At 28.8% G+C, this 19,386-nt stretch overlaps 2 protein-coding genes across 7 annotated transcripts; one reads left to right on the forward strand and one right to left on the reverse strand.

Annotated features, from left to right (window-relative positions):
- Positions 1–6,086: 6,086 nt before the first annotated feature.
- LOC132948643 (trans-1,2-dihydrobenzene-1,2-diol dehydrogenase-like) lies at positions 6,087–8,290 on the forward strand. Its single transcript, XM_061019206.1, has 7 exons — positions 6,087–6,233; positions 6,475–6,741; positions 6,874–7,004; positions 7,123–7,283; positions 7,361–7,604; positions 7,666–7,816; positions 7,970–8,290. The coding sequence occupies exons 2-7, from the start codon at positions 6,540–6,542 to the stop codon at positions 8,068–8,070; spliced, it is 990 nt and encodes a 329-aa protein (XP_060875189.1). The 5' UTR covers positions 6,087–6,233; positions 6,475–6,539; the 3' UTR covers positions 8,071–8,290.
- A 1,208-nt stretch (positions 8,291–9,498) lies between these two features.
- LOC132948642 (cohesin subunit SA-2) lies at positions 9,499–18,028 on the reverse strand. 6 transcript variants are annotated; one of them, XM_061019199.1, is made up of 24 exons: positions 17,884–18,028; positions 17,728–17,814; positions 16,633–16,819; positions 16,232–16,578; positions 15,958–16,160; positions 15,113–15,286; positions 14,836–15,040; positions 14,546–14,771; positions 14,338–14,491; positions 14,000–14,148; positions 13,694–13,913; positions 13,415–13,633; positions 12,982–13,164; positions 12,676–12,891; positions 12,428–12,589; positions 12,164–12,358; positions 11,937–12,096; positions 11,722–11,855; positions 11,474–11,650; positions 11,192–11,406; positions 10,963–11,126; positions 10,852–10,891; positions 9,829–9,885; positions 9,499–9,757 (listed from the first exon to the last, which is right to left on the reverse strand). In XM_061019199.1, the coding sequence occupies exons 3-24, from the start codon at positions 16,803–16,805 to the stop codon at positions 9,601–9,603; spliced, it is 3,930 nt and encodes a 1,309-aa protein (XP_060875182.1). In that variant the 5' UTR covers positions 16,806–16,819; positions 17,728–17,814; positions 17,884–18,028; the 3' UTR covers positions 9,499–9,600. The 6 variants fall into 6 exon arrangements, with proteins under 6 accessions (XP_060875182.1, XP_060875185.1, XP_060875187.1 ...); XM_061019202.1 differs by having other exon boundaries at positions 17,880–18,012; XM_061019204.1 differs by lacking the exon at positions 17,728–17,814 and having other exon boundaries at positions 17,884–18,023.
- Positions 18,029–19,386: the final 1,358 nt, after the last annotated feature.

Raw genomic sequence — 19,386 nt, forward strand, 5'->3', positions numbered from 1 at the left:
TCTTATATTACATTTTTAAATCTTTGATTTAAAAAGAAAAATTTTTATGAATTCTCAACTCAAAATAATTTGCTAATTTTCGTGATTTTTCCGTATTTTTTCAAAATTTGAACTTTAAATGCTTATAAATAAAAACTGTGACTAAGGATTTTTAATTTTTTTCATCTGACTTTGAAACAATAACTTAGGAGCCTTATATTAAATTGTCCAGCTTTTTTACTCAACAGATAAAATTTTATTGATATTTATAGAAAAAAAAACTAAAAAAATTAAAGATTGAAAATGTCCGTAAATAGCTTAAAATAAGTCAAAATATTTTGAAAATGTTATGGTGTATATAAAATGATAATATAAACATTCAGTCAAAATTTCATGTCCCTACGGTCATTTGTTTTAAAGTTACACCAAAAACCAAAATCGATTTTCTTGAAAACAGATTTTGCGTAAAAATTCCCGTTTTTTCCTTAATTTTTCTTTTGTTTTTCACGTCGCTTTTGAAAACTACAGTGAAATTTTTACTTTTGACCCCCAAAGTACCAACTATATTCACTTTCCTATCAGAAAAGTTACTGTTGAAGAAAATCCAAGCACTTTTACTGTCCTAAAAGGTGATGACAGACACAAAAAAAAACACACATCATTGTAAAATCAATACATTCATCGTTTCGCTCAGAATCTAAAATTAAATTTAAGCCCCAAAATAATATGAGAACAAACTTACGCGTAAACATCGACTCTTCCAGTAAAACCTAGCTGTACTGCAGCACACGCTGCCGCCCAAGAAACAGCTATATTCATCCGCCTACATCATCCTCCGAATTGAAATTGGAAAGTATGGAAATATTTTATGAAAATAACCTAAACGTTACAAAATGTGGAAGTTCGTGTTATATTATAATATTATACTGCTTAACGAACTGTCCGTGAATTGTTGGCTTATTTTATTTTTTTGTTCACTGCAATTATAAGAATAGTGAATCGTCTCCGCCGAATGTCGGATAATTGGCGATTGCCATAGATGACATAAATATATTATAATATGATAAATCCATAGAACTTATCCCCAGTATATACAGGATGTCCCACCAAGATCTGACAAATGCCATAACTTTTGCTATATACAAAATTTTAAAGTTTTTTTTTTATATATAATTTATTGTCAATTGCGCTACACGTATAATATGCAAAAAATTATTTTTATTTTTTATTAGTGAAAATAAAAAATTTAAAATTTGATTTAAATTTTTTTAGATAAATTCAAAATAGCCAATTTGTGAATCTGATTATAATAACAATTTTGATGGTAAAAACATTTATATAAGTCAAGTAGTTTATTTTTTAGAATTTTTTTAAATATCTTTAATTTGTTTATTAAATTATTTTGGAACGTAATAACTTTTTTAAAAATATTATTTTTGGGAATTTGCTGACATGAGTATATTTCTTAAATTATTTACTAATATCACATAATATTAACAATTTTTGTGATACGTTTAAGTAGCATAATTTTTTTTTTTTTTTTGACAGATCTTTCTGTTACATTCTGTATAATATGGTCTATTGATAAAATATCGTATGTTCTTTACAGAAAACTTTGTGATCTGTAATATATTCTGGTTTTCTATTTCAGGGGGGTTGTTCTGGAAAAGTGAATACGATGAAAAAGATTGAAATAAGATAAAAATGCATATGTTTATGGTTTTGAATATGAAAGCTCTGAGATGTTCGGTATGAATTTCGTGAGAAATCTAGAGGTACTAGAAAACTAAGATGAGCGTGTTGAATGAAATAAATTAAAAATTTATTTTCACAACAATCGCTTATAAATTAGTTTAATTCAAATAATTAGATGAACTTTATTAAATCATTTAAATTTTCCAGAACAAGCCCCCTTGGTCGCATGCCAATTTTAACCATATATACTAGACCTCAAGTTTATATACATTCTATATAATGCATTCTCCTGCCGGTGGCCCTAGACGGAATTACGAAGAACATATAAGACAAAAATATTCGTCACCGAGTGGTAGGTATAAACTGCTATGTACCTACTTACAAATCATATTAAATCACATTAATCATTATGTATTTTCTTATTTTAATAGGTAGGCCATAAATACCTACCTTCCTGCTTATAAAAGCATTGCCTAATCAGTAATCATTGATTTTAAATTTTAAAAATTATTCCACTATAACACTGAATTAGCTGTAGGTGGAGTATTATAATTTAAAGTATTCTCATAATATCCTAATTTTTGTACACCTATAACAACTGGATTTTTTAAAACTCTTCTACGTCTGGCGGGTATATAAGTTTGTCTGACAATAAATATTTACATTAGGTCTACCACGTCAAAAGAGTAGGACAAAACTTACGTAATTATTTATTCTTCCAGCGAAACGCGTTCCCTTCGAGTGTATAATATTGTCTAGTGTCAGAGCTGTGCATCTCCGACAAGGAAAATCCGCACGTCTTCATATCTCCGATCCAAAAGTTCAGTCTGGAAGTATTGAGATTAATGACATTTGTAAAAATAGGTACCAAGCTTAATAACCAGAATGGAACGAAATATGTTAGTACGTATTGAATTCGCTGTTCGTCTCAAACGATTGTCATTTGCCATAGATTATTTGTAATATTATAACCTATAATCGTCCTAACCGATGGATGATGGATATTTTCACATTATCTTTAAAAAACATTTATTTGTTTCTACTAAATGCAGTAAATTTAATTCAAATTTATGATAGATAACGGTTTGTTACTTGGTAACCATTTATTTGTTACTTCATTTATTAACAAATTCTAATTTATATAAAATAATAAATAAATAAAAATAGTTTTATTAACCCCAATATTTAAAAATAATGTTTCGAATAAAATGATAAAAAAAATTTAAGAAATACTTATTAATTAATATTAACTAACAAAATAACTTAATAAATTTTGTTTTTTTTACTAAGCACTAAATCAATGGTACCTATCTGAAGTTATAAAAAAACACCGCGTTTTTAACTTATCAATACTACTTTCTGGATGTTTTTTTTTAAATTAACTTGTATGTGTACAAAATTACAAATTCATTAAAAAAACCACATAAAATCTTGTATAATCGTAAATTTAGTGAAATTCATTTTTCGTGTTTTTTTTTCAAACATTTTCACGCTTTTTTCAATAGCACTATCCAATCATTTTTTATAAGCAAATGAAAAAAAAAAAACCAAATGTTTAGAAGCATATTGATTTTTTAATTTAGCTTGGCCTTAAATCGTTTTATAAAGTGGATATTTGTTTTGTGTAAATTAAAGTAAAACTAAAATTTTCCGAAAAACCCTGTTTTCCGAAGTGGTTACTGGTAATCTTGAAGAATTAAAACCGCTTCCAAACCGATAACCAGTAATCACATTTTTAGGGATCGTTTTGGTAACCGTTAATCAATTACCACTAATTCTAAAAACCCCTAAAACCGGTAACCACTTACGAAAATTTTTTCGGGTCCTACCGGATCCGGTAACCGATTTTTTCATAAACGGTTCATGCCCTGAATTAAACATATTCGGAAGTCTGGTGTACAAAAAATGTATTGGTTTCCCCCCCCCCCCCCCCCCCCCATAATTATTATCGGACAATATTGAACACTGCAGATAATAGTAATGTACCTATTTTGCCTATACAATACGCCGGACAACACATTATGTTTGCGCGAAATACTCATCATCGGTATTTACGACAATTGTTAGCGTAGCCTAGGTATAACCTACATGATAGATATTACATATTTTACAATTTTATATTTTCTTATACTTTTGAGTTTTGATTTTAATATAAAAATAAACTTCAATATAAATTGGTTGTTATTTAGACTGGCTGTTAGATTCAAAATTACTGTCAGAATTCAGAAGGTGTTTCCATAGGTAAATTCGTTTTAAAAAGCAAAAAACTAAATTAATTATAAATGTATGTTGTATTCGAAGTCTGAGACTGCAGTCTATTTCAAATAACAAACAAAATTATTAAATAGAATAAAATACATAAATAAGTGAAAGTGTCATACAATTACTAGTGGATTGTACCAGTGGCGGTTCTGGCATTAAATTTTGGAGAAGGAAACATGTTAATTCAGTCAAACCCGCGGGGGCTTATATATATTACTAGTTATGCAATGCCTGAGGTCCACAACTAGTTTTACAATAAGTTTGTGAATTGGCTAGTATTTTCCTAAAATATAATTATTAACAACTAACTTTTTCGGGTCGGTTCGTCGTCAATGTGCTATCTTAATTGCTATTGAACTTCGATATAGTATTTTAATATTGAAATTTGGATATATATATAAGATTATCAATTGTATTCCTTTCGAGCTGAGAAAAGTTAATACAATGTGCAGTAAAAAAAAACATATTTGATATTATTTTCATTGGAATTTGTAAAAAGTTATAAAAATAAAGATTTATTTGTGTATATAGTGACTATTTACATTCTGAAGATAGAAAAAAAAATGACAAAATATATTGGCGTTGCGTAGAAAGTTCATGTAATCAAGGTAGAATAATTACAATTAAACGGAGAAATTAAAAGTCAACGTAAGGAAAACTCACATAATTTCATGTTCCCGATTCGTGTATAATCGAAATATCGAATGCATCATACACAAAATACTCCATAATATGATATAATCAGTACTGTGCAAATAGTACCTGGAGTAGCCGGGTTCGTTTGTTGCATAGATCCCCGCATAATGCATTACCTTTATCTTGATTACATTTTTTTATTCTTATTTTATTTTAATATAATAATTATTATTTATACTGAAATCTATACCACGGTCCTTACAAAACATAAACTTCTGGTTACATCTTATATATTCATATTATAACATCCATGCATGACGCTTGAAATAAATAAAACCAAATCGTTTCTTTCATGAAATATTGTTTTCGTAGAATAGTCTGGTTGGTGCATAGATCCTAGTCTGAATTACCTTTACCGTGATGGCGCGATCAATGAACGCAGAGGCGTGACAAAAAATAGTATGTGTGGCTCGTGCGGGAAGGCAATTTTAGTCTTGGGCGAAATGCGGCCCTCGCCCGCGACTGAAGTAGCTCACTTCCTTGCCACACAATATACTATTTTGTCACGCCTGCACCGAAAGTTTGGTTTTCGATAGCTGTTGAAGCTCTGGAAAGCGTCCTTTTTCCGTCCAGCGGGCGGTAAAGTGGAAATCCCTAAAATTGCTGCGCGCACATTTCACGCGCGTATACCCTGCACAAACAGACACTGAAATCCATACCACGGTCCTTACAAAACATAAACTTTTGATTACATCTTATAATTATATTATAACCTCCATGCTTAAAATAAACAAAACCAAATCGTTTCTTTCATGAAATATTGTTGTCGTAGAATTATAGTCTAGTTGTTGCATAGATCCCTGCATTACCTTTGCCGTGATCGATATGAATGCAGAGGCGTTATATAATACAAAAAATAGTATGTGTGGCTCGTGCGGGATGGCAATTTCAGTCCTGGGCGAAATGCGGCCCTCGCCGCACACGTATAGCTCACTTCCCGCCCTTGCCACACAATATATACTATTTTCTCACGCCTGCACCGAAAGTTCGGTTTTTGATAGCGGTTGAAGCGCTGGAAAGCGTCCTTTTTCTGTCCAACAGGTGGTAAAGTGGGAATCCCAATAGTGCCGGATGGTAAAATGGAAATCCCAAAAAGTGATGAGCGTGTATACCCTGAACACGCCTGCGACTGAAATAGCTCACTTCTCGCCCTTGCCTGTGAATATACTATTGAAAGTAATATCATGTCAAGAAAAATATGTTTCTTACTTTTCATCCTCAAGTCTCAACCTTAAATTACTAACTACTAACTAGATTCAATTTGCATCAGAAACCACCCTTAAAGTCAAAGATGGAAGCATTTTACTGATCCTGAAGAAAAACACATCAGTGTATGGTACCTAATAATCAATTAATTATGTACCTATATTGTATCAGATGGACCGCTTAGATTTTAAAATGTCGAATTGCATTGCAGATTGCTCAGTGATGTGGAGGTACTTACGTTAGAAGCGATTAAGATTACATAATCATACATAATTGTGTAATCAGATTAGTTAATAACAAATATGTTGCTTTTTATAATTATAACTTAAGTTATATAACTCTATATTTCTATAATTGACAGTATTAACATTGATAATCTTCTGTGACCCGTGCCTGTGAGTGTATTAATATTTTTAACCTATACAGTATACATAATCATAATAATAATAATAATAATAACAATAATTAATAGCTATATGTACGAGGTACTGTCGTACAACTGATGTAGTGATTCATTTTGTATATGTGCACAGTTAACAGGTTGTCACTTGTTTGTGCATCATATTTTGGTGATCCACTGTTGACAGATTTCTATTACTCGTGCAAGCAGGTTAAAATTTAAGTATATTATTATAGGCCAGTTTGGTGCACGCGACAGACGCGAATATTTCAGTTGTACCAAGGTACATCATCCTGTAGAGATGGCGACCAGATGGGGAATAATAGGAACCAGCAATATATCACATGATTTTGCTGTGGCCATGGGTACATTGCCACGGACAGAACACTTGATCACAGCAGTGGCGTCCAAAGACAAGGTGAGGTCTCGAGAATTCGCCCAACAGTTTGACATTCCCAATGCTTATGATTCTTATTCCCTCATGGCAAACGACACCGAAGTAGGTAAGATGATTTAATTTTTAAATTTATTGGATATATATATATATATATATAACTATCATAATAGTCAATACCTATATGATATTTATTAATAATTAATAATTATTATGTGATGTGTAATTTATTTTGTAACAGACGTTGTTTATGTGGGCACCCTTAATGAACACCATTACTCTGTCAGCCGCTTAATGTTGGAACACGGGAAGAATGTTTTATGCGAAGAACCATTCTGTCAAAATGCTAACCAAGTCCAACAGCTCGTTGAAGTAATTATATCTCATACTTTTTTTTTTTTTAACATTTCTGGTTTAATAGCTAAATGTAAGTTTACCTATTTCAATATTCAGTTGATAAGAAAACAAATTTTTTTTTTTACTTTTTCAGCTTGCGAGGTCTAAAAATTTGTTTCTTATGGAAGCCATGTGGATGTTTTTCACTCCAGCTTTCACTATTTTAGGAGAAGAAATCAACAAAGGTACTATTGGTGAACCATTGCAAATAATTTCTTCATTTGGTACACCAATGTCTGAATCACTAATTCAACAGTAATGAACAACTCAGTACCTATCTTATAGTTAGTTCAAATAAATGTTCATTAATAATTATTTGAAAAATTTGATAGACGAAATAGTGGTGGATCAATATTAGAATTGGCTGTATTCTCAGTTTACATGAGCCAATTCCTGTTTGGCCCTGAAAAGCCACAAATCTATGGCACTTGTGGACAGTTAACAGAACTTGGGTTTGATAAGGATGCAAGTATAATTTTAAAGTATAGCAATGGTAGAATTTCTACATTTTTAAGCCATTTCAAAGTTAACCTACCCAATGAGGCTACTGTATTTGGCACTACAGGAAATATTAAAGTAAAATTAAATTAAAAATGACCTATGATAAAACTATGTTATAGTAAAATGATTTTGTTAGTTATACGATCCATTCTGGTCAGCGACTAAAATTTCCATAAATGGAACAGACATTAATATAGACGTGCCTGAAACAAAAAAAGCAACAAGATATGGTAATAGCGTGCAACTAATTTACGAGATTCAAGAAGTTAGAAATTGTCTTCTGAAAGGTAATATAATTTTAAAAAATATTAATTTTGCTGTTTTGCATAAATCATAACAATGTTCATAGAAATGTCAATAAAATATATTATAATTTATAATATAAATAGTTCAAAGTCCTAACTAAATTGCTTAAGTGAATTTTATGTATGTTATTCCAGGTATAAATGAGAGCAGTATAGTTCCATGGTCGCTAAGTATTGAGAATGCAATTTTGGTTGAAGATATAAGGAAAAAATTAGGAGTAACTATTTGTAATTAGTAGAAACCAATTTTAGTAAATAAATAAAATTAATATAATTTATACTTTACATTTTATGTAATTGAACCAAATGAATATTATATTTTAATATTTTATTTGTTAATTTGTAATTAAGTTAATGTAACAACATATTACTTTGTATGCTGCTCAAAAACATATGAATGCAACTATAAAAATTATTGAAATTATAGATAAATACACTTCATAGCATTATATTATACTTTCTGTTGCTATATATTATTATTTATTTTAAGTACAAAACTAATATCAACTGTTGAGAATTACTAAACAATTATAAAATATTAACAGTACCTAAATGTTACAACAATATAATATACTATATACTTAAGTGAACATAAGTGAATTAATATGAATGTAACCATTCTGAAGTGATTTTAGCTTTCTCACACTAATATTTATGTATATTACATTGACATTCCATATACTATTAATAAATTTCCAGTATTCCAAATTATCTGCTTATGTAACAAGCCTTATTATATTATTCAAATAGTTACTTAAAGAATTATTAACGTCTCGTATCTAGGAAAAAAAACAAATTCATTTATCTATAAAAATTAATTATTAGTAATTAAATCATATAATCTTATAGGTAAGATTTTTTTTTGGAACCCATAAGTTATAATAAATGAAAAATACTATAGGTTATATTTGGTTAACGGAGTGGCCGAGCGGACTAAGGCGTCGGCTGCGACGCAGTCGACCCGAGTTTGATTCCTCGGCCATGGGCAGCATTTTTCTTCGGACAAGTCACGGTGTCCGGAGAACAAGTGCCGCTATCCCCCACCCGGGTATGGCAGATACCTACGGGTGCCCACTTGAAAATCTGCCAAAAACTACACACACGTGTTTTCCAACCAACAGTATCCTCCCCTACAAATAAACAAACAAACAGCTAATGGCCATAGTTGCCGGCTTAATGACCAATAAAAAAAAAAAAAAACTATAGGTTATAAAAGGTCATTTATATATTGAGTGACTAAAAAAAGTGTTACATAATATGGTAGAATATAAATACCCTGTGTATAACCATGTATAACCTAAGATTAAAATAATTAAATTATGCAAAACACTGACTGTTCTTAACTTTTTATTTAAAAAAAAATGAATAGTTTTTTAAATAACGAGTAGTTATTTACCTATTTTAATTTGAAAAAAATTTTTGTCTATCTAAAAAACTTTAGTGTAGGACACAGTTGATTGATTTAAAAATGATATGTTGTTCATCTACAAAATGTCAAAATATATAATTTTTTATTACATTTATGACATTCGTTAGCATTTTATTGAGGAAATTAATGTATAATAAACAGTACCTCTTACCAAGAATAGACAGTACCATTTAATATAAGAATAAAAAATGTAGTTTGAAAAAATTATTAATTGCAATAAAATTAAGTATAGATAGCTTGTTTCATACATTATATTGTTAAGATTTCAGTAAAACAAATAAATCATCTTAAATAAAAAGGTAAGTGGAGTTAATAATTATTTAACTATTATGCTTCATTATTCATCGTCATCATCATCTTCTTGAATATAACGATAGGGTATTGAACGATTAATGCACTGACGTGTTGGGCGAGAGCCACCAGCTACAGTACTGTCCGACCAATTAGTTTCATCAGAGTTCAATTCAGAGCGGCTATCTTGTGATCTTGTTGATCTAAATGAAGAATAAAAACATATATTTTAAATAACAAGTACTGAAGAGGATATGGGTTCATATAATCTTACTTAATAATCTTTGATCTCCTTTTCTTTAATGGTGCCTCATTCTGTATACTTGGAGTTCTGTGAGTATTAAAAAGTAGTAAACATTGATAAAATAAAAGGTTTAATCAATTTTATGATTCAAACTACCTAGTAAGTTTATTGATATGAATTTAAGTTTTTGCATGTAATTATCTGATAAAAAATTAGCATTCAAAAATATTTTGTACTCAATTAGAAATTATTTAACAAAGTTCGATAAACTAAATAAATAAGTAGACAAAACTAAAAAAAATTAATATTCAACATTTTATATTTTCATAATAATATGAATTACTGATTAATTATGAAATATTTGAATTACATAAAAATCATTATTTTACTACTTACCATATTATAATTTAAGGTACTACATCTTACAAATTAACTATTCATATAAATTATTATAATATAGGTAAACGTTTTTCTCCATAATGTTGATTAAATTAAGATATTGTCGAAATAAAATATTTAAAAATATATATATATATCTTAAAATCCCAAACTAAATTTCATGCATAATGAAAATAATATTTTCCATACATTTAATTTAATAAAAAATAACTAAAACACATAGCCAAAATATAAATTATTATAATTATTATCAATCACATTTATCAAAAATGCATGCATTGTTTATATACATTTAAAAGTAATTGATATACATTACATTAAATTAAATTAAAAGATTCAAATCAACTAGTTTCAAAAATCAAAATAAACACAAATTGAATAGCAAAATATATTTTATTACACGATAGGAACACAACAGTGCATACAAAAATTCCAAGATGACATTGGTGATAACAGCTTAAATTTAGTAACTGAAAAAAAAACAAAAAATTTAGCATTGAAAATTTAATAAATTAAAAATAATAAAAGCATACTTTGACTGCAAAAATATTACAAATAAAATAATTCTCTGCATAGATGCAAAAGCAATAAAAATGAATGTTATCCAAGTATATAACATTTACAACTTAATTAAAACAGTAATTTTTTTATTACCCAAAATCTTGATCTGACCCTTCATCATCTTCGTCATCATCTAAAAAATAAATTTTGAAAATAGTAGTTATGAATTCTTTTTTATTTTATATATTTAAATGGTTTATTTACAAGTTTCTTTTTTGTTTCTACGTGTGTATGCTCGCCGTGAAGTTACTGGTCCAGGTTCAGCATCACCATGCATTAAGCTGTTTCTATAAATGACCCAAGGCTGCCAATCTTCACTGCGACTTGAGGGAACTGCTGATGTTATGTGTTTATCCAAATAGTTAAGACTATAAAAATAAACAACAGTTAGGATAAGTAATTATTGAATTGTACAAATTCAAAATATACATACACAATGCGTTTATCTTGTTTAAGTAGTTTGTTGGTGAATTCTGCTAATATCTCCAAAAATGCAACATGTGGAGGTGGTACCGATGGATCATCTTGAGCAATTCCTTCATCAGTACCTACAGCGAATAAAACACCTTCACGATGTAAAGCTGCCATAGCTTCACGATTTTTTAATGCATCCAACCCAAATGATAATGCAAATCTTTTGGCCAATTCCTGATATAAAAAAATTATAGTGTTCAGTCAACTTGATTTAGTAATGTTAATTCTAGTTAAACTATACCTTTAAACTGCTGAACTCTTGAGAAGATCTTGAGATACGGAACGTGCCACAGTTGATTTGTTGTTCTCTAAATGATGTGATTAAACTAACAACCATAGTTCTGGCACAAATTACTTTATTAATTTCACGGGCCTTTCCAATTGTAGTTTTAATAATATCTCCATATTCATTATATGACTAAGTATTAAAAAAAAAGATTATTAATAATCAGTTCATATTTATTAATTTCATAACATTTTAATTCATACTTTGACATAATGCTTAAAGATATCTGCTGCGCAAGTAACCGGAATCATCCCATATACAATTAATTTACAATAAGATGCTAAAAAGTTTCTTCTTTTATGTAGTTCTTCAATTTTTGAATGTTCATCTTGAACACCTGTTTATTAATTTGGATTTATTAGTCTAAGTATATAGTTAAATATTCAATACATTTAAGATCATCTAATATATAAATCACCTTCTTCTTCATAAACAAATACATTTTTTTGAATAAAATTATTCAATAAATCTTGAAGTTCTTTGTCAGAATCATAAATTAGATTTCCCAGGACTGGATAATGTTTAACACCCAATTGATTACAAAAAACGACAAGTAAGTCACATATTGATATATAAGCCTATTTAAACAATATTTATTAAAAATGAATGTTCTATAATTCACAGAAGAGAATAGAAGAAAAATACCTCTTCCTTGAATAAAGGATTAGTAGAATGTGCCAAAATTCCACGAAGAACATCCATGAAATCAAAGAGCTTAGTTTTAACTTGTGCAACTTGTTCTTCTATATCTTCATTACGTCCATTTTCCAAAACATTTTCAACACTGTGTAATTCCCACATTGTAGCAAACATACACGCAGCAATGCTATATTTGATAGCCTTTCATAACAAGTAAAAAAATCATATAATAAATAATTAAATTTAAAATTTGTAAAAATATTAAATTACTTCTTCTGGTAGTGGTTTTGAACCTTCATGGGCCATTTTTAAGTCTTTGAAAATTATATCCCACAAATTCCAAGGCCCTAAGTTATGACATGAATAAAATATAGAAATCTTTTTCATACTGTTTACCACATTGTAGATTTCATCATCGTCAGGTTTTTCATTCTAAAATAATGTTTGTTTTAGAATAAATATCATTATAAATAATGGTTCAATATTTTATGAAAATAATAATCTGTTTATTTATTTACTCCTTCAATTAGATTGTTCCAATCATCCATAGCTTCTCTGTGTTTATTAGTAATGGTGTCCATTAGTGTACTTTTTTGAACACTGCACCTGGTAGCTAATGTAGAATTGTTTTTTGAACAAAGAATTTCTAAAGTTTTGGCACAAGTTTCAAGGACTTCGTCGTTTTGATGTTTGTCAGTTACCAAGTGTATTTTTTTAAGCAATAAATCTAAATTCTGAAGTAACAATAAAATGTAGAAAACACTTAAGTTCACATATATTATGAAGATTTTAGGAAAAAAAGTTATTCATATAAATTTACTTACAGATTCTTGTCTTGATGTTGTATAAATATCCAAATCAAAATATTGAGGTATAGATAACAAATTAATAAGTTTGTCAGCATCTGCTCTATATTTATCAATTAATGGGGGTAACACTTTTATAAAATGTTCAGTCAATCGCTGCTTATCATCTTGAACTTGTTTAATTTCTTTTACTGACATCATCTATTTAAAATAATATATTAATTAAAAATATAGTTTCAATACATAAACATTTATAATTTATTAAAATAGATTTAAATATTATATTTTAAACTTTTAATGATATACATTTAATAAAATATGTTTTTACTTTATAATATGACAAATTGAAGTAATTTTAATTGTAATAAAAATATATTTTATTTGATGGAGTGTTTGAATATAAAAACATAGAAAAAAGATTTAATAATTTTTTAAATAATAAACTATCTACCTTTCTATTTGGTCCTCGCCCAACAGGTGCTTCTCCAGTTGCCGCTTGTTTAATACAACACACCATCAATTCAATTAAACTCGTTTCTTGTCTATCATCCATTCGCTCTTCACTTAAACCAGGCTCTTCTAACAATAAATCAGTCATACATTCCCAATCTTTCATCATTTCATTAGAATCAATCAGTGAATCAACCAAATAGGCTCCATGTTCATGCAACTATAAATGTTAAACATTAAAACATATATAAAATAATTTTGAATTTTCACCAAATCTTACTTCTGATTCAATGAAGAACTGAACTAAATCTCGTATCAAAGGTGTATTTGGTAAACGTTTTTTTCCTCGTTTTGTTCTAACAGTTTTTGTATCTTCTTCTGGTTTAAATAAACGTTCATTTAAAAACTCTCCAGCAGCTTGAGCAACTGCACGATGTGAGGAGTAAACAAGTTCATAAACATGTTCACAGTCTTTATCTGATAAAATATCGCGATGATGTCTATATTACAAAAAAAAAATGTTTACTTATTAAATGTAAGATAATTAAAATAAAAGTAAAAGGAAAAAACTAAATATTTTATTTACTTTAAAATACTGATGACTAATCTGACAGCTTGAACTGCAACATCGTATTCTTTATCCAATGTCATTGCCACGATTCTATCCTTAAATTTACTTGTGAAAAGTTCCAATTTACTTTTTAATTCTTCAGAAGCATATAAAGGTTGCAAGGCCTACAAAAACAAAAGAATAACATTTTAGTCAGTTTTAAATTTTTATAAACATCCTAGCTTTTTTTTTTTTTGTTTATTGAATGAACATAAATGTAGAACATATTAATGTTTTAAATTTACAAAATAAATCATTTATCTATCTCTTATAGGTAATGTTTGTGTTTGAGATATAGAATTATATAATATTACCTGTAAACATTTTAACCGTACTTCACCAACTTTATCATGCAAAGTCCAACCAATATACTTTAAATACGAGTCATCCAAAAAATTTTGATGGAATTTTTTCATCCAAACTCCTATTTCTGCCATACATATTGCTCTAATTTCTGGTAAGGTATCCCTGTAATTTTATATTTTAGCAAACTTGTTTGAACTTTATTTTATTTTTACTAGCCTGTATCTGTGAACAAATACAGATTTGAACATATATGTCAACATATTTTTAATTTCATCCATATTTTCTTCAAGTTCTTGTCGTTTAGCCATTAATGATTCTAAACGATCACTTGCTCTTTTATCTCGAGCTTTTTGACGCTCAGCTTCATATTGACGTTGAGTATTATCCAAATTGACAGACACAATTAATGCGACATCAACTAGAGCCGTCATTAATTTCATGGCTGAAATTTAATGAAAATTGAGTATAATATATTTTTAAATTAATTGGAGTAGACAATAATTTACCTGCAAGTGTAGCTGTATGTCTAAATGCTCGAACTTGAGAATCTGATAAACCTGTTAAAAGTGATATCATGTTATCCATTAAATATTGATCATATATAATAGAATATTGGCACTGTTTTACAAGGTGACCAACAAAATCACAAAAATTTGATCGAAATTTTTTCCATTGAATTCCACTCATAATAAGAGGGTATTCTCCACTTTCCTAAAAAAGAAACAAGCAATATAAGAATGTATAAATATAAAAAAATAATAAAAATTATGAAAATTATTTTACTTCATCAAATTCTTCCGTCATTTTTCTAATAATAGCTGCATGCTCCATATTTTCAGACATTGCTGGTGTTATGACACCTTTACAACCAGCAGCATTGATAAAGAACTGCATCAAAACCAAAAGTGCTTCATCTCTATTTATTTTATATTGTTCGATCCAATCATCAACAGTGACCTAACATAAAAAGATTAAATATAATTAAATATTATATACATTTAAGATTCTGAGCAGAGCCAGGAAAAAATTGGTTATAAATTGATGTATGACGTCTATGAGTGATGACACTATGACACTTTTTGAAGTTGAAAAAATACTGTTATCTTCAAAATGCAAGGTGTTTTTAAATTTGTTCTATACTATTTTTCATGAGAGAACGGAACCGGCGGCCGACCAAAACTGGTTCGCCGCCGCGCATCCCCCCACCAACTATCTGTTGTAGGCATCACGTGGTTCTCTACGCGCCAATCGAATTATTTTACATGCGCGAAACGGTCCTGTTCTCTCGTGAAAAATAATATAGTAGGTACATTGTGAGGTTAAAGACAGAAAATGTACAGTATTTTTCTGAATAATGGGAAAAACTAAAAAAAACAATGTAAAAAGGGGAATATTTAATCAATATCAGTTTTAATAAACTATAATAGTATAATAATTTATCATTAATTTAAAATTTAACACATTTATCACAGTGACGTACCCAATGATTAGGTACACTTTCAAGCTTAAACTAACTATTCAAAAAAGTTTCCTGGTATTTTATTATTATAAACATTTGTATAATAATTAAAAATTATGATCATTCTAATTTATATAACTAAAGAATTACACAAGCTAATGTAATTTACCTGTAAAGAAACACGACCATTTCTAATTGAACCATACAAAGTTCCATCATTTTCTAATTGCAAATCGACAGGTTGTATTTGAACATGTTGCTTTTTTGATCCTGCAGGTCTGCCAGGAGGTCTTCCAGGCTTACGTTTTTCTGGTTTTTTTTCTGGAGGTGGAGATGGTGACATAGTAGATCTTTGAGGTGGATATTGTGCTCCTGTGACAAAAAAACATAAAATATAAAAGTGTGTTAATTTAGCATGTTATATTAAATCATGTATATTAAACCTCTAGTTCTTGCTCTAGTCACTCGACCACCACTAGGTGAATCAGCAATACCACCACTAGGTGAATCAACAATACCACCACTAGGTGAATCAATAATACCACTACTTGTAGATGGAATTTGATTGTCTAAATGTAAATTAGACATAGCATCATGAACTGGCATTTGGGGGGATTGACGTTCTTGTGTATTTATTTCTTCATGAATTGATGGAGAAACATGAGGAGGAGGTGTTTCATATGTCATTATAGTTTGTGATTGTTGAAGTGGCTGAATAACCGGCATTTGTTCATAATTATTATCTGATACTCCAGGTTCTTGATAATGGTCCATGTTGAAGACCTCAGATCTAGAAATTTGCCATCATAATTATATGATATTTTTTTCTTTAATTATGTTTTACCTTGGTGTTTGATAATTATGATAATTTGCATAAGGGTTGTAATGTTCTTGATAATCTGATCTACTAGGTGTCATAGGGCTTGGATGAATAGAACTCCCTGGTGTAGATGGAACATCATACTCCATTGGAGGAGGATCATCCATGCGAATTCGTTTACCTATACTTCGATGCATTTTTACTTTTTTATCTGTAAAATATAAATAATTGATTATAACAATGTTATGTAATGAACTTAATGTTTTTCTTCTGCATATGTTTATTTTTAATATGTTTGTAATTACTATCTAATATAAATGTAATAACGTAAATTTAATGTTAAAATTAATGTAAGTACCTATATAGATAGATTCGGGTTTAAAAGAAGAGATGTGTCTAGATAGAAATAAATTATATAAGTTACCAACAAAAACAGAGGTTAAAATTGTTTGGTCGCAAAAATTATGTATGTTATTTTATCATTATAATCATTGAGTTGGCGAAGTAGCGACAGTCGTTATTTGGTATTTCTTGTCTCTATTGGCTATTGCCCGTAATAATAAATAATCAACATTACTAAAAACTATACAACAGTAAAACATGTACCTATCATATTATATTTGTATTTGCCTATGTGAAGAAAAAATATTAAATAATAACCTTATCATTATTATTATCTAATATCATTTATCGAATCTTATATTTTAATGTTTAAGTAGGTTACACTAAATTTCAATGGAAATAAATACAATTATTACTTATTTAGTGTATCATATAAAGTTATAACCAATATGTTGCTTTGATGTGAAAAGAATTATTATTTATTGTATAATATTATATTAAGATGTCTATAAAAGAATTACTCGAGTAAAATACAATTTTCAGATTTCTTAAATGTTAAAATACCTACATAATACAATAGTTGAATAGGTATATTTTAACTTCACGAAAAGCACTTCATGTAAAATACTAATGATGTTCAAAACACAAACTAACAACAAACAATACACTATAGTACTATACCTTATATTTATTACATTTGTGTACACAATTTTAAACACTGGTCTAAAGTTAAATTTCGCGCTAAAACTGCTACATAAGAAACAATAAATCATTTACCCAACTGATCAATTCCAAGTGATTCTAGTCACACGCAAACATATTCCGTTTCACACACTGTTGGTTTAATGTCATTACCATCAACAACTAATTAAAATAACAAATGTATCACAAATAACATACAAATTTGGATAAATAAATAAAAATGTTACATACAGTGTTATGGTACGTCCTGTTTACCGCTGTCTATTTCGTATTTACTTTACGTTTGTAAGATAAACCCTAATGGTTGTAGTCAACTGTAATCATCTATTCAGATTTCAGTATTCTGTTGTTGCATTCAAGTAGTCAACACTGCAAAGTAAGTAAGTTGTCAAACGCTTGTCTTTGTTTACGGGTATACAACACTTGTACCAATTAGGGTAACACAATTTTTTATTGTAAAATCGTCACATGATACAATCATGCGTAAATATTCCTAACAACAATGTGTGCTAAAATTCCTGAAAATATTATATACGTCATACACGTCGTCATGATACGAGTATACCGTATACGACATAATATTATAGTACATGACTACGATATATGACTAATACGTCACTAATACCATAGAAGTATAGAACAATACCAATGTGTGTAAATGTATAATGTGTGAGATTTGTATTTTTAATTTATTATAATACCTATTTAGGTATTATTATACCATTGATTCCTAATTGGTCCCATATTATGTTATATAATATTAATGATTAAATATTTGAATCTACCATATATTCTATGGCAGGGGTATCCAGCGATTAGAGACTCGCCCACGAGCCGCATAGTAAAATTAAATATAAGTAAGGGCCAAGGCCAGGGGTGGATAGTAGGCTAAATTATTGTTACCAGAAAATTTATGAAATGGGCACAATGAAAAAAAGTTACTACCGATTACTCCGATTACATTAGACCAACTCATGAGAGATTTCACCTGTACCCTCCTCCCATTTACTTCACACAAAATGTATTTATTTTTTTTTTTGGTTGGGCCCTGTGTGCGTGTACATTTAAATGTTTTGAATAAGCAATAGCGAACTCTGTGATAGTACCAATGTAAATAATAATCATAAAAAAATCTGGTACGTGGGTGTTGCTCTGCTATACAGTAGGTTACAAGTGGGTGACTGTATTGGATGGTGTTACATTTGAATTCAATGATTTAATATTATTGAAACGAAAAGCAATTTACCTAAGTAGAATTTTTATTATTTATTTACTATCATAATTGTGTATAATAATAGATAATTATGTAATTAATAATGGGTACTTAAGAAGTTTCAAGAACCCACGAATAATATTTTTTAGATATAACACAAAACTAAAATCGTTCTTATTCCTTTAAATATCTAATTTCGTCCAAATTTTTAAATAAAACAACTAACAAAAAACTGTGTTTTTATATTTTTTGATCAAAGAATAACCGACTTACGTGGAACCTTGTTTTAAATTTTCAATCCTTGCCTCGAAAAGTTGAACATTTTATAAATTTTGAACTACAAAATCATTTTAGATTCTGAGCGGAGCAATGTATTGATTTTACAATTATGTGTGTTTTTTAATTTTAATTTTTTAATTTTTCAATTTTTTTTAATTTTTTTATACTTACTACATGGACCAGGGTTTTTCAACCTGTAGTACGTGGGAAGCTCATAGATGGTACATGATGAAAATCTCCCT

The sequence above is a fragment of the Metopolophium dirhodum genome, chromosome 7 (assembly GCF_019925205.1).
Source record: "Metopolophium dirhodum isolate CAU chromosome 7, ASM1992520v1, whole genome shotgun sequence".
NCBI lineage: Eukaryota > Metazoa > Arthropoda > Insecta > Hemiptera > Aphididae > Metopolophium > Metopolophium dirhodum.